Source organism: Phodopus roborovskii, unplaced genomic scaffold (assembly GCF_943737965.1).
Source record: "Phodopus roborovskii unplaced genomic scaffold, PHOROB, whole genome shotgun sequence".
NCBI lineage: Eukaryota > Metazoa > Chordata > Mammalia > Rodentia > Cricetidae > Phodopus > Phodopus roborovskii.
This window is the reverse complement of record NW_026126469.1, coordinates 20,945,653-20,971,199: the sequence shown is the minus strand read 5'-3', so window position 1 is coordinate 20,971,199 and position 25,547 is coordinate 20,945,653. Positions and strand designations below refer to the sequence as shown.

At 40.8% G+C, this 25,547-nt stretch overlaps 2 protein-coding genes across 2 annotated transcripts in view; both read right to left on the bottom strand.

Moving 5' to 3' along the window:
• The window catches only part of Kpna1 (karyopherin subunit alpha 1), a 52,571-nt gene extending 33,653 nt beyond the window's left edge, over nucleotides 1–18,918 (bottom strand). The window contains exons 1-2 of the mRNA XM_051191411.1: nucleotides 18,674–18,918; nucleotides 1,999–2,132 (exon numbers count right to left, since the gene is read on the bottom strand). Of these exons, the coding sequence (XP_051047368.1) occupies nucleotides 1,999–2,127 (129 nt within the window). The 5' untranslated portion in view covers nucleotides 2,128–2,132; nucleotides 18,674–18,918. The remainder of the gene's footprint in view (nucleotides 1–1,998; nucleotides 2,133–18,673) is intronic.
• Nucleotides 18,919–23,696: 4,778 nt separating this feature from the next.
• Nucleotides 23,697–25,547, bottom strand: part of Parp9 (poly(ADP-ribose) polymerase family member 9) — a 39,498-nt gene continuing 37,647 nt past the window's right edge. Inside the window, exon 12 of the mRNA XM_051191402.1 lies at nucleotides 23,697–24,288. Within this exon, the coding sequence (XP_051047359.1) occupies nucleotides 23,894–24,288 (395 nt within the window). The 3' untranslated portion in view covers nucleotides 23,697–23,893. The remainder of the gene's footprint in view (nucleotides 24,289–25,547) is intronic.

The window sequence follows — 25,547 nt, the reverse complement described above, 5'->3', positions numbered from 1 at the left end:
CAACCTGTTATTCCAGAAGATATTTAACTAAAAACACCAAACAGTCCTTCATTCCTTACCACTTTGTTTTTTAATAATTTTATGGCAATTCCACATGACTCTATCATATTAAGTCAACAAGGATCTATAATGCAATAAACACAAAGAAGGTTCTTTATGTATAGGAAACATTTTTAGCTTCAATTGTCTGAGAAATAGGTCATTTACATGCTGTGTCTGTCTAGCTAACAAATATTAATTTCTGGTCTGCTAAAAGGGTGGCACTAAGAGATGCAGCTAACACTTTGTACTTGGCAGCATCAACTGCTACACTTCACTCAGACCTAGCAGCTTAGCTGGCACAAGTCAGCTATCCAGACAGATGAGAAAGCAACTGTGGGAAGATCAACAGTACCAAATGAATTCCTGTTTTCTTCATCTTCACTAGCTCACAAACCAGGCATGAAGCACTAATTAGTTACCCGTACAAAACAGAATTTACCAAGTGACAAAGATTTTTTTTTTTTTTGTTTTTTAGAGACATGGTAATTGACTGACTTGGAACTAGCTATGTAGACCAAGCTAGTCACAAACTCAAAAAAGTGTGCCTGCTTATGCCTCCTATGTACTGGGACTAAAGGTATACCACCACACACAGCTAAAAGATTAAGCCCCAGCACAATTTCAGATTCTTATACAATAAGTATGGTAAACTTTCAACTACAAATGCTTTTAGTCATATTTGTCAATTTATATACTATGGACATTGAGCTTCTGCTTTCAGGAAGTTAAACAGTTAAGAAAGGAGGCATGAAAATTTATAATAGTACTGGAGCATGAAAAAATATTCACACACACAAACACACACACCAGTAAACTGAACAACAATAATTCCGGCATGTCCAATATTTTGACACCATGACATAAGGTTGCCAAGGGAAAAAGAAGTTTACCCACTGAATCATTGGTCACCCCAAGTTTTGTTTGTTTTGAGACAGTCTATAACCCAGGCTGTCCTCAAACATCACTGTTCCTGCTTCACCTTCCCAAGCAGTTCAAACTACAGCTGTGAGCCACCACACTCAGCTTTGTCTTGAACATTTTAAAGTTCCTTATCTTCCTATACATTTTCGTATTAAAAAAATAATTAGGGGCTGCAGCGATGGCTCAGGGGTTAAGAGTACTGGCTGCTCTTCCAGAGGACCAGGGTTCAATTTCCAGCACCCATATGGCAGCTCACAACTCCTGCTCCATGACATCTCCCATCAGATACCTTTATAACAATGCACATAAAATAATCTTTTAAAAAAAAGATTAATAAATAATAATTAAGGGAGCCCATGAGATGGCTCAATGGCACTTGCTACACCTCCCTGGTACCAACACAGTAGAAGAGAACCAACTTCTGAGGGTTGTCTTCTGACTTCCACATGCATTCTTGGCTCTAATATGCCCACCCCTACTATGCCACACAAACATCATGCACACGCATTAAATAAATGTAAACAAAATAATAAACCTTTTTTTCTAAGACAGGGTTTCTCTGTGTTAACAGCCTTAGCTGTCCTTAAACAGATATCCATCTGCCTCTGCCTCCCAAGTGCTGGGATTAAAGAAAGATGAGTGCCACCACCACCTAGCAATATTATTATTATTATTATTATTATTATTATTATTATTAATGATAATAATGATGATGATTATTATCCTAAAAGCATTATCCAAAATGTCCTTTTGAATAAAATATATTGAAAAAAAGATGTATTCCCTAAAATTTTACTTTAAAATATTAAGTATTAAAACTGCAAAGATAGAGAAACATGAAGCAACCATAGCATGCTGATGACAATCACTGAAGTTAAGGTATAGCTTTAGGAAGTTCATTGTCCTTTGTTTTATTTTCAAACTCTTCAATTAAAATTTTATAACGAGATGCAATGCTTTGTCATCCAAGAATTCAGTAACATAATATATGTACAACAGAAGCGGGTGATTGACAGCTGAGCACCAAGGACTGACCTGCTCTTCTCTCTTCTGCTTCCGTAACTGCAGTCCTTCTTCCTCCCGCCTCCTGCGCATCTCATCAGGGTTCAGAGATTTGTTCTTATAACTCTTCAGGCGAAAGTTCTCTTTTCCTGGTGTGGTCATGATTTCTATAACAGAGAGAAAACAGATGAGTTTTAAGAGTTTTATTATTCTCTAAGCTCAGCCTTTCACATGTATATGTGTGTGCTCACACGGGACACTAAAAGTGGTTATTTTCAATTTTTTATTTCACTTATGCATGGGGGGGAGGATGTCAGTGTACTATATGGAAGTCAGATGACAACTTGCAGGAGTCAGTTCTCACCTCCTACCTCAATGGTCTTCTTGGGAATGGAACGGGCGCTGCTAGGATTGGTGGCAAGCATCTTACTCCACCTATCTTACCACCCCTATTTTATTTCCAAATGCTTTAATAAAATAGTCAACAGTTTTCATTATATTAACAGGTATGTGCAACTATCACTAGACTGAATTATTACCTTAAAAAAGAAAACTGTCTCGGGTCAGGTGGTGGTGACACACACCTTTAAACCCAGCACTGGAAGACACAGGCAGGCAGATCTCCATGAGTTTGTCAACAGCCATGGCTACAAAGAAAAACCCTAACTCAGAAAAAGAAACCTACTTCATTTAGCTCATTAGCTATAGTTCTTTAGACATTTCATATAATAAATCATGTGACATACAGTCTTTTTGTTGATAAGGCTTCATTTAGCCTAATGCTTTAAGATTGATTTCACTGTAGCAAATTATCAATATTTTACTCTTTTCTATGGTTAAATAATAGGTTAAATAATATACTGTTGTATATGTATACAACAATTCTTTTTCTTTCTTTCTTTTTTTTTTTTTTTTTTTTTTTTTTTTTGTTTTTCAAGACAGGGTTTCTCTGTAGATTTGGAGCCTTTCCTGGAACCAGCTCTGTAGACCAGACTGGCCTCAAACTCATAGAGATCCACCTGCCTCTACCTCCCAAGTGCTGGGATTAAAGCCAGACTGGCCTCAAACTCACAGAGATCCACCTGCCTCTACCTCCCAAGTGCTGGGATTAAAGCCAGACTGGCCTCAAACTCACAGAGATCCACCTGCCTCTACCTCCCAAGTGCTGGGATTAAAGACGTGTACCACCAACACATGGGTAACAATAATTACTTTTATCTCTTATCAGCTGATAGACACTTGAGCTATTTCTACTTTTTGGCTAGTATGAACTATGCTTCCATAAACATTTATGAGGAAGGTTTGTGCAGACATATTTTAATTCCTCATACATATATAGTTAGGAGTGGTCTTGTGGGTCATAGCAACTCTATGTTAAATCACTTGAAAAGCTGCGCACTGTTCTTTCAAAGTTGCTTTATCAGTTTTTGTTGTTTTTTGGTTTTTCAAGACAGGGTTTTTCTGTGTAGCTTGAGAGTCTATCCTGGAACTAGCTCTTGTAGACCAGGCTGGTCTCAAACTCAGAGATCTGCCTGCCTGTGACTCCCAAGTTCTGGACTTAAAAGACTGTGCCACCACCTTGTGGCCCATTATTGTTTTATATGCCTGTCACCTTGTGTGAGTTGCAATTTTCTAATCTTAGCTAATATGACTTCTTTAACTGAAGTTAAAGGTATTAAGTGGTATCTCATGGTTTTGATTTGTAATCCTGTGATGACTAATGAAATACAACATCTCTGCCCAATTATCTGTGTATGTATTTAATCAATAAAATCTATCAGATCCTTTGCCAATTTTTAAATTGGGTTACTTGACTTTTCATTATTGAGTGTAAGTTTTTTTTTGTTTTTTTAAAAACAGATTATAGATTAAAAACCTTTAAAAATCCTAATTTTGGACTAGAGAGATGATTCAGTGTTAAGAGCAGCGCTCTTTCAGAGGACCTAGGTTCAGTTCCCAACACCTATATGGTGACTTACAAATACCCACAGCTCCAGTTTCAGTGGATCTGAAGCCCTCTTCTGACTTCCAAGGGTACCCACATGGTGCACATACATACATACAGGCAAAACATTCACATTCACATACACACACAATCATTTTTTTTCCAAAGTCTTAATTTTAATGGAAGCCCTAAATAGTATTTTTTGTAATGCTTTTGATATCATATGTAGAAATCTTTAATTTTACGTTCCTAAGAGTTTTATACAGGTTTTCTCTTAGTTTATTCCAAGTTAACGTTTGTAGATGATATGTAGTAAAAAGTGAACTTCATTCTTTCACATGTCTATACAATTTTCCAAATGGTGTCTGATGATCTTTCAATGATCTTGGCACTTGCTATAGAATGCATGCTTGTGGCTGCCCAAAATTTGTATATAAAGTCCTATGATTGTGTTTGAGGTGAGTCCAATAATAATTGGTCATAATGGCAAACCCCACAGAAATTAGACTAATTCCTTAATAAAAGACACAACAGTCATGCATCAGAGCGTACATCTTGAATCCCAGTACTCAGGAAGCACAGGCAGAAAGATCTCTTTGAGTTGAGGTCAGCCACAGGAATACACAGAGAAACCCTGTCTCAAAAACAAACAAAAAACAAACTATTTGCTTGCCCCTTCTGTCAATGAAAACAGGCTCTATGAACCATGAAACAGACTCTTGCCAAAACCCGTCTGTCAAGTTCTACAAACAGGTCAGATTCTGATAGCATTGTAATGAATTTATAGACTAGTACTATGGGGACTACTGCTGTCATAACAAGTTAAAACATCCCAATTAATTAAGGTAATACAACTTCCAATTTATAGTTTTGATTTGTCTAACAGTATTTTTTTTAACCTTTATTCCAATGTGTGTGCATGCATGCACGCCTACATGTATGTGCACTGTATATGTGCTTGGTGCCTCTTGGGAGACTAGGAAACGGTATCTGCTTTTTGCCCTGGTGAGTCAAATTTTAACTTTATTTTAGGTTATTCACCACATGTCTATAGAAATACAAATTACTGTTATGAGGGTTTTGTTTGGTTGGATTGGTTTTCATGTTTTTGAGACAGTGCTTCATGTAGATATATGTCTGTTTCATCTAAGCCTTTACTATGATATCACTGTTGATCACATTTTTATAATCTTTGTTGTAAGGTATCGAGCAATAATATGCCCAACTTTGCTTTAGTTTTGTATACAGTAACCCTCCCTCCCCTTTTCCATAGTTTTGCTTTCCAAAGTTTCAGAAACACATAATCAACCACAATCCAAACCTAGAAAACTCAAGAAATAATTCATAAGCTGACCTCAAACCCCACCTCTCAAGTACTAGGATTCTAGGTGTGTACCACCACACCCAATTTCAAATGATTTGTGAATAAAATATCCTTCAATTTTGCTGAGCGTGTCAGTGGTAACACTATTTCAGAAGACATACAGTATCATTTACTATACAGATCATTTTACCTATACTTTCTAATCTTGATACATTGATGTCTTCTTTACTTTCCTAGTTAAAGCTTTCAATACAAAGTAAAACAAGTGGAGAATAGACATCAGAGGAAAGCAACCATTTACCATTAAACATGACATTACTCTTTAGAGTTACTTTAAAATTTTTTAAATTTATATGTATGTGCGTGTTGTGTCTGTTTAAGTATGTTAGGTGTGCTTCAGTACACACAAAAGCCAGAAGAGGAGCTGGAGTTACAGGTAGTTTTGAGTACAGGTAGGTGCTCTAGAAGAGCAGGAAGTCTCATATATATATATATAATTTTTTTTTTTGGTTGTAAGACTAGCCTTTAACCTTTAACAGCTAAGTTGTCCAGGAAGTGCTCATAACCACTAAACCATCTGTTTTCCATGGATGTGCTCTACCACGTTGAGAAACGTTTTTATTCCTAGATTGAGTGTTTTTAACACTGAAGAAATCTGGACTTTGTCAAATGCTTTTTCTATATCTACTAAGATATACTTTTTGTTTTTATTTTACTAATACAGTAACATGTTTTAGACTTTAAACCAATCCTTCATCTCTAGGAAAAATCCCATCTGACTATAATATGTAAGTCTTTTTTGATACACTGTTGGGCTCCATTTTAAGTATTCTGTTGAGAATTGTGTTCAAAATATGATATTAATCTGTACTTTTCTTGTGAATATCTTGTCTGGCTTTGGTGTCAGACTTTGGTATGAACGTTATAAAATAAGCTGAATGTTGAAAGACTTTGTAAAAAATTAGTCATGAGTCTTCAGATAGCTGGTAGAATTCAGGAATGAAGCTAGCAAGCCTAAGCTTTTCTCTGTGAGCAGCTTCTTCTACAGCTCCACACTTTATACGCCCATTCATAGTTGCTCCTTATTTAAGACAGCCTTAACAGATATATGTCTGTTTCAGCTAAGCCTTCACTGTGATATCACTGTTGATCACATTTTTATAATCTTTATCAAGCCAATAATATCCCCAACTTTGCTTTTGTTTTGTGTACAGTAACCCTCCCTCCCCTTTTCCATACTTTTGCTTTCCAAAGTTTCAGAAACACATTATCAACCACAATCCAAACCTAGAAAACCCCAGAAATAAGTAATTCATATGTTTTACACTGCCCATTATCCTAATTGTTGTTGAAATTTCATACCTTCCTACTCTATCATATCAGATAAGTAAATCATTACTTTCCCAGTATACTCATGCTATATCCACTACCTACTTGCTAATAACTAAACAGTCATTGTGGTCATCAAACCAACCGTCATTACACTACAATGCTTATATGTAAGATTCAGTAAGATTCAAATACCTATTGATGGAAATAGACAATGGAGGAATATTATACTTGGTTTACAGTTTCTTCATTGACCCACTACCCATTAAGGAAGTATAGTAATGAATTATCTTCACTCTTATTGAAGTATTCAATTATCCTTTCATTTATGGGACACACACACACACACACACACACCTTTACCCTTCTCATTTACTCTAGGCCTTGTCTTGGGGGAGGGAGGGAAGATGGGCTTTCAAGGGGCAGAGGCAGGTGGATCTCTGTAATTTCAAGGCCAGCTTGGTCTACAGAGTGAGTCCCAGGACAGACAAGACTGCACAGAGAAACCATGTCTCAAAAAACAACAAAACAATACGAGCTAGAGAGACGACTCAATGGTTAAAATTTCATATTGTTTTACAGAGGACCCGTTTAGGTTCCAAGAACCCATGTCAGGTGGCTCACAATCATCTAACATTCCAGCTCCAGGGTATCTGATACCTCTGGCCACCACTGCAGGCATCTACACTCAAACTAAGCCCCACCCCAAAAGAGGTTAGACATGGTAGCTTAAGCCTGCGATCCCAAAACTTGGGAGATAGAGGCATAGAAATTAAGGTTTCAAGGTCACCCAGCTACATAGAAAATTCAAGGCCAAGGAAAATCTGTTCTACCTTAGAGAGCCCATTTTCCTAAAGACAAAAAGGAAAGTTAGAACTTGCTATAGAAAGTAGCTTTACTGAATTTAGGCAGTAATAAAGAATGTACAATGTAGCCAGCCCAGTAGTGGTGGCTCAGGCCTTTAACCCCAGCACTTAGGTGGATCTCTGAGTTCAAGGCCAGCCTGAACTACAGAGTAGATTTCAGGACAGCCAAGACTACACAAATTCTGTTTTAAAAAAACAAACAAAAAAAAAAGTATAATGTGTATATTTAAAAGCTATAAGCCAACCTAGTGGCATACACCTTTAATCCTAGCACTCAGGAGGCATAGGCAAAGGAATCTCTATCAGTTCCAAGCCAGCCTGGTCTACAGCAATTTCCAGAACAGCCTGGGCTACAAAGAGAGACCCTGTCTCAAACAACAAGGAAAAAAAAAAAAAAAAAAACAAAGAACTCAATTCAAGTGCCATAAGACAATCAATTAAACGAAGACATGAGATTTCTCTGAAGCTTGGTTCCCTCATATCTACAATGGAGATAGTAAGACCTCATAAGGTAAAGAGAACATTACATTTTATAGCATACTTGTACTGCCTGATCCATATAGGTTGAATTTGATAATACAAAGAATGAAGGAAGGATTATAAATAACTCCCAAGTGCTTAGAGATCTCCATGGCTCGAAAGAGTAGATGCAACACTAGGGCACAGTTCTAAGACCCGGGGTTCAATATCTAATGCCAAAAGAAAATCAAGTAAAAAAAAAAAAAAAAAGTATTTCAGCTAAGTTGCAAACAAAAGCAAAGATTTTTAGTAGATGAGGTTCAAAAAGAAAATTCCACAAAACAGGCATAGAAGTCAGAGAGGGTCTGGAAAAATGGCACAGTGGTTAAGAGAGGACCAGAGTCTGTTCAATGGAACAGAACCTGTAATTCTAGTCTCAGGAGATCTGACAAGTTCTTCAGGCCTCTGTGAGCATGTACACATATGAACGCATGCACACAGGCATGCACACACACAAAGTAAAATAAATCTTTAAAACTAAAAAAAAAAGTCAACAAGTCACTGCTAAGGAATGGCAGTCTCATCTATTAAAACAATTAGTCTTTAAAACTGAGGAAAGAATGTTTTCTTTCTCTTCATTACTTCTGTGTGTACACATGTATGCATCCATACATTTCAAGCACACATGCATATATGTGAGAATGGGAGGCAAGAGGTTGACCAGTGTGTCTTCTTTCACTTTCCACCTTATAGTTGAGACAGAGTGTCAATTAGGGTAAACCAGCTGGTCAGCAAGCCCCAGAGATCCTCCAGTCTCTGCCTCCCTAGAACTGGGATTTATACACATACAGCACCATACAAAGGCTTTTCATTGGGTTCTCGGTATCAACTACCAGGTTCACACACTTGTGCAGCAAACATTTTACCAACTGAGTTACTTCCCTAGCCCCTCCTCCCTTACTTTGTTGTTAAATTGTAGGAACTCACAAAGGCCCCCAACACTAAGAGGTTCTATCATCATATAGTGAGTGTACTTGTACCTTTTGAAATAGTCTTCCCTTATATCAAATATGAAAAGAAGGAAATAAATGTTTTAGCCACTGTGGTAGTCTAAATGTAATTGGTTCCCATAACCTCATAGGGAGTAGCACTACTAGGAGGTGAAGCTTTGCTGAATTGGGTATGGCCTTGCTGAAGGAGATTTGTCACTGTGAGGGCAGGCTTTAAGATTTTCTATGCTCAAAATATCAGAGTGTCTCAGTCAACTTCCTGTTGCCTGCAAAATGTAGGACTCTCAGCTACTCCAGCACCACATCTGCCTGAACAATGTCAAGTTCCCCATAAAGATGATAATGGACTGAACTTCTGAAACTGTAAATCTGTACACACACACACACACACACACACACACACACACACACCATCCAAATTTGATTTTATCTGCTCCTGTCAGTTACTAACTCTGTTCGGTACCTTATCCATGTCTTAACTACCCACCTGCCACTGCTCTAAACCATGCTATTAACCTCAGACTATATTCACTGTTATCTTTTATACAGCTCTCAGGTTAACTCCAATACTTCACTGACTTACTTCAATATGTAAGAACCTATCATGCCTTTGCCACTGCTTTGGTCAACTTTGAACTTCTCTGTCACAAAAGATGCTTTGGCCTTGATTCATTCAAGAATACCTCTACCCTCTGTCAATCTATATCCAAACCTCACTGCCCAAAGACCCATTTTTATTATATTCAAGCATCATCTATTCCCAGCATACTAAGTCATCCTATCCTGCCAGTAAACCTGAAACACATCCTAAACGGGCTAAACATTTAATAAGCTACAATACCATAAGGGAACACCACAAAATATATTCTTCTTTTAAAAAATGTACATTGGCATTTTATTTGTAAGTATAACTGTGCATCATGTGCCTGCTTAGTGCCCAGAGAGACCACAGAGGGCATTAGATCTTCTGGTACAGTGTGAGCCACCATGTAGATGATGGGAACTGAATCCCTGTGTTCTAGAAGAAGAGCCAGTGCTCCTAACTGCTAAGCCATCTCTGTAGCCTCCAAATGCAAGCACTCTCTCCATCCCCACTTTGGTTTTTCAAGGTAGAGTTTCTCTGTGTATCCTGGGACTCACTTCAAAGACCAGGCTGGCCTTGAACTAACAGATCTCTACCTGCCTCTGCCTCTCAAGTGCTAGGATTAAAGGCACGAGTCATCCAGCCAGCAAGCACTCTTTATTACATAAGAAATATGTAGCATCTTATTAAGAAAATATGATATGACTTTAACACTAAAACTGTAAGAAAGCATTACAGCAGAGTGATGGTGGGGCATGCCTTTAATCCCAGAAAGAGGAAGGCAGAGACAAACCAATCTCTGAGTTTGAGGCCAGCCTGATCTACAATGTAAGTTCCAGAACAGCAAAGGCTGCAGAGAGAAATTCTGTCTGGAAAAACAAAAACAAAACAAAATGAAATAAAAGAAAAATTACATCTCAGGGATTATACATACAATCCAGAGGACTTCTTACACAGGCCATAGAATAATGTGACAATTACTGGAATACCACAGTGTGAGTGTGAATGTGTGTGTGTGTGTAGCAAAACAGAAAGATTCCTAACAGTAAAACTATATAGATAGATAGATAGATAGATACATACATACATACATACATACATACATACATACATACATACGGCAGCCATGTGTGGGGGATGACTCATGACTCATTCCCATAATCCCAGCCCATGAAGTGCTGAGACAAGATTTACTTAAGAGTCTCAGGCCAGCCTGGCCTACACACCAAGTTCCAGGACAGCCTGGGTTGAAACCCAGGTTTGGTTATAAGTTTGTAGAACGAGTCTCTAAATCAGTGGTTCTTAGACTGTAGGTTGCAACATTTTGGACGGGGAGGGGGTCAACAATTCTTTCATAGAGGTTGCCTAAGACCATCAGAGAACATAGAAATTTATATTATGAATCATAATAGTAGCAAAATTAGTTATAAAGTAGCAATGAAAATAATTTCGTGATGGGGGGGGCACCACAACATAAGGAACTACATTAAAGGTTGAAGCATTAGAAAGGCTTAGGCTGAGAACCTCTGCTCCAACTAAACATGGCAAGGTGAAGAAGAATGGGACTAGGGCCAGAATAATAGCTCAGCAGGTTAATGTACTTATGGAGCAACCCTAACGACCAGAGTTCCACCCCCAGAAACCATAGCAGAAGAGCTGACCCAGAGCTGCTCAAAGTCCAGGAGTGCCCTCCCACATCACACACGATAAAATTTTAAAAAACAAATAATAATAAACAACCACACCAACAATAAATGGATTGCAAAGTTTACACAATAACCAATGCTTAACTCAAATTGAAATGAATTTATTTATTATGTATACAGTGTTCTGGCTTCATGCCAAAAGAGGGCATCAAATTTCATTATAGATGCCTGTGAGCCACCATGTAGTTGCTGGGAACTGAACTCAGGACCTCTGGAAGAGCAGCCAGTATTCTTAACCTCCGAGTCATCTCTCCAGCCCGAGATCAGAAATTTAAGACGGAATGTATAATTTGGTATGTCAAAATTGAGATGCAATCAACTTTAAAGTTCTTTTTACCTAAGGCACAAGAAATAATAATAAATTTTCCAAAAAAGAATTTCCAAACATCAGAGACAAATTTTCAGTCTTCTTTAAATTTCCAGTTTTTAAGCGTGTATAAAGTACAGCTTAAAAAATATATATTATTTATGTATATGGGTGTATCTTCATGTACACTTGCACACCAGAAAAGGGTATTGGATCCTACAGGACTGCAGTAATAGTTTTGAGAGGCCTATGTGCTGGGAGTTGAACTCAGAACCTTTGGAAGAAGAGCCAGTGCTCTTAACCCCTAAGGCATCTCTCCAGCCCTGTAATGCTCTTAAAAAAAAAAAAAAAAAAAAAAAAAAAGAAGAAGAAGAAGTGGGGGGAGAGAGGGGTGAAAAAATAATTCTGGTAGAGTGCTTGTCTACCAAGCTGGGGTTCCATGCCCAGCACCACATTAAAGAAACAAAATTCAAGTGCTGGAGAGATAACACAGGGATTAGGATCACTGACTGCTCTTCCAGAGGTCCTGAGTTCAATTCCCAGCACCCACAGGGTACCCAGTTCCAAGAGACATGACTGTCTTCTAGCCTCCTGGGGGATCAGACACTAATGTAGTGCACAGACATGCATGTAGACAAAACCATTCACATAAAAATTAATTTGGAAAAAAACTTTAAGAAAGTTCAAAGTCACCCATCCTAGATCTGTATTAAGAAATTTTAAAAAAGCACACATACAAGTACGTAAACACGCAAGTACAGTGTATGAAATTTCAAAGGTTAAAAATAAAAGCTATGGGATGTACAAGAAGGAAATACAACAACAACCCCTCAAAATAGGGAGGTTGGGAAAAGTTTTCAAGAATGAAAACTTGAATATGGATCCTCAGCACCCAGATAAAGGCCAGATGTAGCACACAAATTTGTAAGCCCAGAGCTGGGGTAGGGTGATTCTGTCCCTATGTGGGGTTAATTCTTGAGCTCCTGATTCAGTGTCAGCCTTTTTTCAAATAAGAATACTGAGAGGCTGGAGGTAGTTAAGAATGTGCTCTTGCAGAGGGCACAAGTTCAGTTCCCAGCATCCCAGTAAGGCATCTCATAACTGCCTGTGACTCTAGGATCAGGGAATGTAAAGCCTCAGGCCACCACCACGTGCACTCACATGCACATATCCACAAAGAGACAAAGACACACATATGCATAATGAAAATAAAAATAAAATTTAAGAATGATTGAGATTGATCGAAAAAGCTACCTGATGCATCTGGCATCCAGTCACACACTATGGGATGTACACCCACAAGCATTGGTATACACACCACACCCACACATTTTTAAATGGCTTCAAATGCCAACAGCAACACTGAAAGGAAGCAGTAGAGACTCTTTCCTTTTTAGTGAAAATAATTTTCAATCTTGATTTCATACGGGGCAAAATTAATGTCATCGTGAAGGTAAAATAAATTATTTTGCACTTATTCAAGATCTGAAAAGTTCTTACTGCCATGTGCCATGTGTCAGAAAGCTATCAAGAGGACATACTCCAAAGAAATTAATAAAGAAAATGGGGTGGGGGGTGAGCCAATAAAGAGACATCCCAAAATAAGAATGAAAATGAACATAGATGAAAACCATCAATCCAGACTGTATTAAAAAGAACAGGGGCTGGAGAGACGGCTCAGCAGTTAAGAGCACTGATTGCTCCTCCAGAGGACCCAGGGTTTAATTCCCTGCACCCACACGGCAGGTAACAACTGTCTATAACTCATCTAACACCGTGACACAGACATACATGCAGGCAAAACACCAATGCACATAAAATAAAAATAATAAAAAAAAAAAAAAAAAAGGCAAAGGATTTTTTAGGAAACACCTCTAGTCTCAACACCTGGAAATGAGAGGCAGAAGAATGTTGAGTTCTAGGCCACCCTGGCTTGATATTGACACCATTTCAAAAAGCAAAACTCAGAGAAATAAAGAGGGCAATTATTCCAAGAAAGAGCTGAAGAAATTAAGTCACTCTATTCCAAAAACATATTAATTCTTATATAAACATCAACTAGTTGACAGGAAATTATATCACTGTACATGGTTCAGCTATATTTACAGCTATATTAGCAGATACTATAACTATATTGAGAAGGGAGAATCAGTGTCAGTTTCAGTGGAGGTGATAATGTAACACTAAGGAATATCTTACACTGAGGAAAGGCCATAGTAAAAGTATTCTGTCAAGAAATAAACTAGGTGCTGGGCAGTGGTGGCACACACCTTGAATCACAGCACCTGGGAGGCAGAGACAGGCAAATCTCTGTGAGTTCCAGGCTAGCCTGGCCTATAGGTGAATTCCAGAACATTAGAGTTACACAGAGACACCTTGGAGGGAAAGTTAGGCATGGTGCTTGCTGAACATCCTTGATCCCAGCACTCTGGGTTGCTAAAATAGGTGGATCAATTTGAGTTAAAGGTCTGTGAATTTGAGGCCAGCCTGGTCTACATAGCAAGTTCCAGGTAGCTAGGACTACATAGTGAGTCCATTAGAGATAAATTTAAATGACAGAACTTAAAAGGGGATGAGGGAGGCAATAAAACAAAGGTATTTACAAATATAAAATTAGGCAACAATTAAGAGAGAAAAAATAGGTACCATCTAAGGTACAGAAACTGGAACAGGAGTGGCAGTTTCCTTGTTATTTTAAAACTCAGGTAATTTTAATGGTCATAAAACAAGGAACTTAAGACAATCTCTTAACTGTAAATAAATTCAGCCTCCAGTTTGTTCTGATGTAAATAAAGGCTAAACTACTGATAAAGCCAAGCTTTAATGACTGGTATAAATATATTATAAACAGCCTTATGGGCCCCATCACTTACTGTGGAAATGGGGCAAGTTACCTAATCAGGCAGCAGGGCAACCTCCTCCCTCAAGTAGTTTTGCAAGGATAATTATTGAAAACTATCTGATAGACAGGGTTGACCCATAATGAATTTTACTACTTTCTGTGAGTCTTTCTATTCCTCAGAAGCCCTCATTCTCTCATTCTGATCCAAAGCTGTCTTGTTGGTCACAAAGCATAAGAGAATGGACACATGGACAACTCAGCACATATCCTTGTTGGTGCTGATGAGCAAGCAGACTTATCTTTGTATAAGAAGGGCAGCATTATTCTTGTTATATGAAGAGGATTATCCCTGTTATCCACATTCTGGATTATTGCCAGCTCTCAAGAATTATCCCAATTAGTCTACAACATTGGGACAGAATCTTTTTTTCCCCCTCATTTAGGTCAATTTTGCAGTGCTTCTAAGGTCTTCAAAAACAAACAAAAAACTACAATTCATCAGTCCTTATTCCCACATTTTTAATGCACTTCTTCACAATCCTTCTAAAGTCCCAGCTGCATGCACTACATCAAGGGAGAAATCAGCTCAATTCAGCTAAATGAATTGCCATAGCCAACATTATGATTACTAATTATACCTAAACTCATAATCCCAACAAAGTACAAAGATAACAAGAGTATTAAGGATTTATCCTTTATCAGTAACTCAGTCATCTAGTCAACCACAGGTCTTAACTTTTGTTTTGGTTAATGGAGACCAGGGAGGCTTCATATTTACTTTCTGCTGAGGATGATTTGAACTCCTAATATTCTGTCTCCATCCCCCAATTACTGGTGCTAACCCTAGAAATGACAAGATATAATCCTACTTTCCCTCTATGGGAAAAGGTAAAATTACAAAACATTGAAAGCACCAGAAACGACAGCAAAAATAGCCCAGGAAATGACTGATATAAAAGAATTTAACATAATTGAGACTGAAGAAAATCACAAAAACTGAACCCATTGAGCCTGCTTACAAAACAATAGCCTAATAAAGGCAATCATTTGCTTTTAAAAATAAAAAATAAAAAGAAAAGGAAAAAAACCAGGGCTGAAAGGATAGCTCAGTATCTGACAGTTTGTTGCTTTTCCAAAGGATACAAATTTGGTTCCCAGCATGCATGTTGGGCAGCTGACCCCTGCCTGTGTATCAGTCCAGCTCCATGGGATCCAGAATACTCTCTTCTGGCCTCCTCCATAGGCAACCCCACACATGTAGCACACACATATACACATAATAAAAAAAATTTTTTTTAAGAAAAAGCCAAGGCTAGGGAGATCACTCAGTGGGTAAGAACTCTTACTGGGTAAGGATGAGGGTATGAGTTTCACTGTCCAGCATCCAAATTTAAAAAAAACAAAAAAAACAAAAAAACAGGGATATGGATGTACATGGCTGTAAACCCATAATTGGGAACAGATATACAGATCCCTGGAGCTCAACTGCCAGCCAGCTAGCCTAGCTGACTTGAAGCCAAACCACCTTCAATGAGACCCTTTCTCAAAGCAGTAAGCCCCCCACAAAAAAAAAAAAAAAAAAAAAAAAAAAGAAAGAAAGAAAGAAAGAAAGAAAGAAAGAAGGAAAAGAAAAATCAATAGAGGAAGATACCCAAAGTCCTTCTCTAGCCTCCATATGCACACACATGAGCACAGGAAGCTGGACAGTCATATGTTTACAGTCCTAATATATATACCCAACACACATGAAAAATAAAAGTTAAAAAGCCACCACAAGCAACAAAGGTTTGTTTTATGGTTCCCTTTGGTATATGTCAATTCTAGGTAAAAGTCAAGATATGTAACATTCCATGAAAACCACCAAAAAACACATAATGCAAGCAAAAATCACAATACAAAGACTGGGTCACTGTCCCATGGCAGAGCATTAACCTAGTATGTGTAACTCTAGGAATTGGATCCCTGGCTCCACAAAAACAAAATAAAATGTACATGATGGCCTGGCATAGTGGGACACATTTTTATTCCCAGCACTCTCTAGGCAGAGCAGGTGGATGTCTGTGAGTTTGAGTCCAGCCTACTCTACAAAGTTCTAAGATTGCTGAGTCTACAGAGAGAACCTGTCTCAAAGGTAAGAAAAAAGCACAATTCAAATATTTGATTTCAGGTAATAGCTTTATTCTCATTACTTTAATGGAATTTTTTCAGGTTTGACTTTGTCAGGCTCTTGGTAAGGTTGTGTGGGGGTCAACTCCATCCAGGCCTCTGACATGCTACACTCCTGCCTTATTCTAGGTTTTGCTTTCTTGATTTGTGACAAGGTCAAGTCCAGGCTGGCTTCAAACTCAAGATCTTCCTGCCTCTGTCTCTCAAGTGCTATATTAGTATCATAGACACAAGCTACTAGCTCTCTTTTTAACCAATGAGTAGTAAGCTGTGTCCCTATGACTAAGATTTCAAGAGTTATGCCATCTTCTTCCAGTGATTTCTGAATGAGATGGTTCAGCAGTTAAGAGCACTTGCCCCTTTTGAAGAGGACCCAGGTTTGGTTCCCATAACGCAGCTCAAACCATCTGCATCTGCAAGTCCAATTTCAAATATCTAACACCCTCCTGGCCTTATAAGCACCATGCACTCACATACATACAGGCAAACACCCATACTCATAAATGATAAGTAAAATAGTTTTAAGAAACTATTGTGCTCTTCCATGCTTTCATTCATACTAGGAAAAGTTAACATCTACTTTAAAGCCACTGTAAATTTGCTTTTATTCCTTTACTTCCTTTCAGACCTCCATCTTAAACCTTCATCTAAACAACAATAACAAAAAAAAAAAAAAAAAAATCACATAAAACAGTAACCAAAAATAATTTCAACTAAACCATTCTCAATTTCCTTTCAAGATTTAGACCTTTCAGCCTTTAAAATGGAGGAAGGAGGTCAGGTGTTGACAGCACATGTCTTAACTTCCAGAATATCAGGAGTCAGAGGCAGGTGGATCTCTGTGAGTTCCAGGAGCGCCAGAAATATGTAATGAGACCCTTTCTCAAAATCAATCAGGCATGCTGTTGTTCCTGCATGTAAGAAACTGAGGCAGGACTGTTCTGAATTCAAGACAACCATGGGCTATGTATCCAGTGCTAGTCCAGCCATGACTAAATAGTGAGCCCTGTCTCAAAAAATAAGACAAAGAAAAGGAAATAAAGCAACAAGAAGGTGGGAATATTACCTAGTCATCTAGACTGATCGAAATTTTGAGCGGGACTGCGGAGTGTGAAATCCTGGCACCACGGACAAGCTCCAATATAGCCTACTAAGCAAAAACCAGCCTCAAAAGAAAGGGGGGGGGGTGTTGAAGGAACTGTTTTAAGAGGAAAAAAGGTTAGATGCTAGTGTTTAATACAGTATTTCAAACGCATTTCTCGGTTGTTGATTCTGATAGTCTACCAAACCGAAGTTTGTTGGGTTTTTTTGTTGTTGTTGTTTTGTTTTTTGTTTGTTTTAGTTTTTCGAGACAGGGTTTCTCTGTGGCTTTCGAGGCTGTCCTGGAACTAGCTCTTGTAGACCAGGCTGGTCTCAAACTCAGAGATCCGCCTGCCTCTGCCTCCCGAGTGCTGGGATTAAGGGCCTGCGCCAAACTTTTCATTGCAAAGTGGATGGGAAGCAGTGGCATTCAGCCCTCTCGTTTTCTTGCCGACATCCCTGACTCCATCACCCTCCAGTGTGCTGCTCCCACTGCGAGCTTCAGCTAACGCTTGGCGGTTTCCCTCGCATCACCGCTCACACAGACGACCAAGTTGTCATTGCTATAATTACCACACCCCCGTCAGCAGCTCCAGGCCCGCGTAGTTATGACATCTGTAAACTGCAGCCTCCCGTCTCCACCCCCACCGCCTCCCTCCAAACACCGGCCCGGGCGGTAACCTGCCAACTCCCGAACGGCCCCGCACGCCTGGGCCTCGGCCACCGCGGGTGGCCCCGCGCCGCCCCCGCCCTCGGGCGAGCGCGGCGCGCAGACTCCGCGCCGCCGCCCGGCGCCCCGCAGTCCCCGACGCGGTTTCCACCGCCGCGCCGCCCCGCCCCGACCGGCGTTCCTCACAGCGGCGCTCCCCACCCCCACCCCGCTCCGCCGCCGCCGCCGCGCGGCCGTTAGAACCGCCGAGCCCGTGACGCACGGGCGCGACGCGAAGGTCCGGTCCCCGGCGCGACAGCGACAGCGACAGCTCCGGCCGCCGCCCGCGTCCGCCTTCGCCCCGGGGCCTCCCTCGGGTCCGCGGAGGGAACCCAGAGCCGCCCGCCGAGGGGGAGGGGCCGCGGGGAAGCCCCCCACTCACCGGCTCCAGGCGACCGGTGCCGCTGTGAGGGTGAGACGCTCGCTCCTCGTCCGCCCGCTGCGCCTTTTCCGCGCACAACCTTGAGCAGCCGGCGCGCACCACGGCGGCGCTCACCAGGCCTCGCTCTCCGCTGCCGCGCACCGAGCCGCGAGACCCAGTTCAGCCGGCGTGCGCAGTGCGCCTGCGTGCGGGGGCCGGCCTGCGCTCCTGCGTGCGCCTTTTCCGCCGCCCGCCGCAGGGGCTGCCGGGAAGCAGAGTCTCCGGAGCGTTCTTTCCCGAGTGGACGCTCTAGGCTAGGACCCGCCTGAGCAAAGGCAGCGCCCGGGGCGTGCGTCTCTGAGGACGAGGTTTGCAATCAGTAAAAGTAAAGACGTGCAGGAGTTATGGAAACAAATTGCCCTTACTAAGCTCTTCTAGAGGGGACGAATCGCCCCCTCACATCTCCATAGCTACCCCTCTCACTTGGTAGGAACCTCACACCGAGCTCGCTTATTGGACGAACGATGGCATGGTTGGAGGCTGAGGGAGTATTACAAAATACGTCAGTGTCTCACGTTCAAAGAATTCACACGCAACTCGTTTGCAGGAACCTTCTGGGTATTCTCTTCGACTCTCTCCCATTTTGCCTGGTAATTTATTAGTATCATAAAACATTAACAAATAAATTTTTGAGTCCGGCTTGGTAATGCACGCCTGTGTTCCCAGCACTGGGAAGGCTGAGGCAGGAGAATGGCGAGTTCTAGACCGACGTGACTACGTAGGAAGATCTTGTCTCGATATTGTTAATTTTTAGTAAAAACGTTGGCATTGATCTGAGTAAGTTCTCTCAAACAAAATGTTTAGGAAAATGATTGTTTTTCTTTCTGGAGAGAAGGGTTATGGCTTCAAAAGAACACCTTAAGCAAGCCAAGCAGAGGTCACGGGAGATCTCACACACAGGACATGGTTTAAGGAGTCACTTTAAAAGGAATGCTGAAGAGCAACAGACGGTTGTCAATACCTTTATAAGTGTGAGAAAGAGGGAGAGGAAGGACCACACTGAATCCTAGGTAAAGCAATGTTCATTTGTCTTGGCTCCAGTGGTGGTTTTAATGAAGTTAACACAAACTAGTCACCTGGGAAGAGGGACCCTGAATTGAAGAATTGTTCCCATCAGATTGGCCTGTGGGCATGTCTGAGGCATTTTCCTAACTCATGACCGGCTGGCACACTGTGGACAGTGTCACCCCTGGGCTGTATATGACCGCAAGCTGAGAACGAGCCAGTATCCGCATTCCTCCATGGTCTGTTTGAGTTACTGCCTCCAGGTTCCTGATTTGAATTCCTGCCCTGGCTTCCCTCAGAGATGTACTGTAAGTTGGAATGCCTGCCTCCAGGTTGCTTTGGTTACTGCAATAACAGCAATAGAAAGCAAACTAGAACTTCCTCCCTCCATCCTTCCCTCCCTTTGTTCGTTCTCAGCCTGTTTATTACAATTAGAACTAAGTTTGAGTAAGGCAGCTGGAAAAAGAAAGTGTTCTATCAGACTTAGGGCCAATGTGCTGTCTACTTTTATGTCAACTTGACACAAGCTAGAGTCATCTGAAAGTAGGGAACCTCAATTGAGAAAAATTGAACCTCCAAAAGACTCAGCTGTAGGGCATTTTCTTATTAGTGATTGATGGGGGAGGGACTAACTCAGTGTGGTCGGTGCCATCCCTAGCCTGGTGGTCTTGGGTTCTATGAGAAAGCAGGTTGAAGCTGGATGTGATGGTGCAGGTCTTTAATCCCAGGACTCAAGAGGCAGAGGTAGATGGATCTCTGTGAGTTTGAGGCCAGCCTGGTCTACAGAGCTAGTTCCAGGACAGCCAGGGCTACACCGAGAAACCCTGCCTCAAAAACAAATAAAAAAGCAGGCTGAATAAGCCCTTCAGAGCAATCCCATAAGCAGCACTCCTCCATGGCCTCTTCATCAGCTCCTGCCTCTACTTTCCTGCCCTGTTGGGGGTTCCTGTCCAGGTTTCCTTCAATGGTGCACTTAGCTGTGGAAGCGTAAGCCAAATAAACCCTTTCCTCCCCAACTTGCTCTTTGGTCACAGTGTTTCATGGTAGCTATGGAAACCCTAACTAAGATGGGCAAGTAATACCTGACCATAGCTGAGTTGATGTCTGATCCTTATTGGGAGCTAAGACTCATTATTGAGAATAGTCTTCATGGAGGCTGGTTTATTCCCTAATCCACCCTTACTCCTAGATAGGTATGGTCCTTAAGAGTCTTAACCAAAAGTCATGGGTATGCATCCAAGAAGGTCTCTTCTCAGCTCCATAAGACAGCCAAAGCTCTACTCAGTGTATTAGCCATTGCTTTTAGAATCAGCAATCACCACAGGATCGGAAAAGCAATGGCAAATGTGACTCTCTTCCATATTTTGCACTTCACTAATGTTTTTAGTATTTTCCTGTTGTTTTTTGTTTTTGTTTTTAGTAATGAAAGGGATGATCCAAATCAACTACAGAAGCATAATGCCTACACATGCTGCCTATACAAAATTGATATCATACCATATGTGGTGTTCTATGTTTCTGACCATTTTTGTATTTTGAGTGTGTGTGGGGTGTGTGTGTGTGTGTGTGTGTGTGTGTGTGTGTGTGTGTGTGTGTGTGTTTGAGGCAGGATTTCTTTGTGTGACAGTCCTAGCTGTACTGACACCAGCTTTGTACAACCAGGCTGTCCTCAAACTTAAAAAGATCTACCTGCCTCTGCCTCCTGGGTGTTGAAATTAAAGGTGTGTGCCACCACACTCAGCCTATGACTATTCTTGTATATATACTGCCTTTTTAATTTAAAAAATTATGTTTAAGTGTATTTTGACTGTGTGTGTGTGTGTGTACACTGCCATATATGTGCACAGACAAAAGGATCTCTGAGTTTGAGGCCAGCCTGGTCTACAGAGCAAGTTTCAGGACTGCCAGGGCTACACAAAACCCTGTCTTCAAAACCAAATATATATATATAAACAATCCCCTGGCAGCGGGTAGTGGTGGTATCCTCACATCAGCCAGGTGCAGAGCACATGGCAGTCCTTTGTTCATGCTAGCTTGATGCTGGCTTGGTGGCCAAAGCTGTTTCATGCCTAAGGCACATAAACAAACAAACAAATGAATAAATAGACAAAAAGTTTTGGGCCAACCGGGCTATGTGAGGCTCTTTCTGCAAATAAACACACAAAAGAATTGCTTTTCACTTCTCCAGAATGGCTACCTACTTTGTGTGTATCCTTTACAGCTATAAATTAACCATGCAGACTCTCTGTATCTCACATACCTACCACTGTAAAAGCACTCTGACATGTATAGTATTCCGGCCACTGTAAGTTAAACATCTTTTCTAGGTCTCGGTTATAGTCAGTGGTAGAGTGCTTACCTAACATGCCTAAGGCTATAGGTTCAGTCCCTAGGACCACAAAATAATAACAACGATAATACCTACCTTATGTAAAACCTCTTTCCACAAAGAAAATTGCTGTTAAGCACAGATGTTATCTGAAACTGCAAATTTGTAATTAAATCTTAAATAAGTTTACGGTTTGAGTAAAGAAATTTAGGAAGTTCATTTTAACTTGCTTGCCTTTTTCTGGGGACATTTTTAACAGTGTAGAACTAACTCTATTTCCAAGATGTTAGTCTTTTCCCCTGTGCTTCACTGAACAGCTCAGTCAGCCCTGTGTTCCCTGTGGCTTTTTCACAGATGACTTGTCCTCTCTCTCAGCATGGTACCACAGACCTCACATACATGTATGTGGACACTTCATCTACACATTCAGACCCACTGTCCTGACAGTTGTCTCCCTTTGGCTCTTCTTTCTTTTTATTACTATTACATTTATTTATATTGGAAGGGGTTTTGTGTGGATGTCAGAGGACAACTTGCAGGAGTCAGCTCTTTCTTCCAACCATTGGAATTCCAGGATCGAACTCAGGTCATCGGACTTGGCAGTAAGTGACTTTACCTTCTGAGCCATCTCACCCACAGCCAACCCACATCTTTTTTTAAATGTGTGTGTGTTAGAGACTTGAACCTACGGCCTCACATAGGCTAGAAAAGCATTTTCTAATCGCCTAAAAGCAACATAGTCTGTTTTGGGGAGAGGCAAGGAAGAGACCCAAATGTGTTCTGTGGATGGACTCAGAACTCCTTAAGCAGGAAATCTGAGGTTTCCAGATACCTAATGGCTGGCTCAGGAGTGAGTATTGCAGACTCCCTTGTGTTGATGGACTCAGCTATGGCAGACCTAGAAGGAGTCCTTTCAAACAAGGGACCATGACAGGTGATCTTGCAAGCCAATAGCCTAAAGTAGAGATTTTCTTGCCCGGATTCCAGGACAGGACCATGTGATAACATAAGCATGTTTCTTACAAGGAGAACACAGCTTAAAGACAGACCAGCAGTGAATGTTCTTGTGGGATATTGAAGAGTAAGAGGTAGAGGGTTTAGAAGTACAGATCAATGTGGTCTTGGAAGTAGGCAATACAGAGATAACTCAATTAGCCAGGACAAATAAGCTCTCATTTAAATTTTCCCAAAGACTGTTATCCTCCTTTAGTTATACCTAATCATATTTGTTCACATATCCATATCTGCCTTTCTGATTATTCAGGATGAAAGGCTTTAAGGATACCAGTCTTGCTTAGCATCCACAAAGTGAATGAAGCACCTATAATGACCAGTAAATGCTTGGTGAGTTAATACTTAAGCCACATGGTGAATGAAAGGCATTAAACTTTCGTTTGTTTGGGTTGCTTTCAGGGGAATTTTTTTGGAGGGGGGAGGGATGGGTATTTTGTTTTTCCAGACAGGTTTTCTCTGTGTAGCCTTGGTTGTCATGGAATTCAATGTGCAAAGCAGGCCAGCCTTGAACTCAGAGCTCTCTCTGAAAGATGTGGGTGGCACTGTTTGATAGCACTGAATCCAAACTGAGTACCAATCTTTTGATGTTCTTCCAGTTCGCATTATTTCATTTCCCACATAACTACTCAGAGCCAGTTACTCAGACAAAGGTGATTTATTATCCAAAGCACTTTACAAAATTATATAGAAAATCTAAAATAATTCCGTTGTTCTATTTTATACTATCATCTTTTTAGTTGGCTTGACTTATTAGAAAAGAATATCTTAGTTACATGTAAAATATTCTTGCTTTTGCCTATAGCAAAGGAGATGAAGGATGTCAATGACAGAGACTAAACAGTGCTACCATCCAGGACCTCCCACCAGGACTGCGGTGAAGAGTCCATCGCTAGACCTGATGAGTAGTCCTGTCCCCACATCTGATGCTGTGACAAAGTCCTATCCTGTGTACAAGTCCACAAATACTGGGGCACTGCCTGCATGCCATTAAAAACAACAATGGTTTCAGGGTTGGAAACACTGTCAACCACGCTGTCATGAACATCGAAGGCCCCAGGATTCAATGGTGGTGGGGAAATATTTAAGTTATTACCCTGACAGAAGGAGCCTGTGAGCACTTCTGCCTCAAACACATAGATTAGTCTATCTGTGCTAGAGGTCTTCTTGACCTTCTCTGCTAGTTTTTTGAGGCTCTTGGTGAAATGTATGCCGGCTCCATAAACTGGGTCTGAAAGAGAAAAAAAAAATTATGTTCTAACAGATGATGGCTATTTGGGTGTTAATGTTTCCTCCACCCTAAGTTGCTCCTAAGACAATATAATTGATACCATCAACAACTATTTTACACTAGAATATATAATTAGAATTTACAGAGAAGTCACTAGCTTTCAAAGCAAGTTTGCATTGTTTAGATTCAATTAATGTGTAAATGAAATGATGTTTTCATTTAAAGCATGAAAATCTAGGATCGGGACAAATTATGATTCAAGTCATTATTAACCAGGCAGTTCTCAGCAGCAAGGAAGTCTGTTCTTAGAACATTGGTTGGCTACACAGGCTACAAATGGGTGTAGCAGTGCTAGGACAGCAGGATCACATACACAGCATGAAAATCAAAAAGGGAAGGGGAGTGGGCAAGGAGTCAGAGTCATGGACAAGGTAAGAGAAAAAAGATGTAAATGTGCTCGTTTCTTATCCCAGAAGAACAAGCTGGTTTGGGAGAGCACAGCCCTTACATCATCCCTCACAAGGTAAGCTGGTCTCTTACTGTGTGACCAGGCACAGTGCCTCACCAAGTATCCTCCACTGTTGAACAAGATTCATGCTGACTGCTAATTTCCACCCATCAGGCATTCTGGAGACTATGATGATGCTTCTTTCCCACTACTAGAGATGAACAGTCTCCACTCTTGTATAACACCTATCATATTATAGATTCCAGGATATTAACAACACTCAAGGGCCAGGCATGGTGATACACATCTGTAACCCTGGCACTCAGGAGGCTGATATGGGAGGATTCAGAGTTCAAAGCAAACTGAAACTATATAGGAAGAAACAACAGAAATGCAAACAAGCAAATCCAAACCCTCTAAGACTAAGAATCAAAGTGCCTTTTCCTATAGAGGGACTTAATGCAGCTTAGTGACATGGGTTAGCATCACAAAGCCATGGTTCACACCCGGGCACTGAAGACAAAAAAACCTCATGCAGAGGGGAACACACTAAAACTTCTCTGAAGCTCTGTTGCCATTCCTTCCTTCTTCCTGCCCCTTCTATACTGTCTGCCATGATACTGGAACACCTCAGTGTCTCAGAAGCTCACTTCTCCCCACTGTGTTCCGTCCCATGAATGCAGGCTCCCATTGCTGAGCCTGCCTGCAGTCTTGACTTGTACCTCAGCAAGTGCATCCGTCCTTCTATTTCCACTTCCCTCTGCCAAACCAACACACAGACTTCCAGCTTGCTTGCCGCCCGATTATTTTG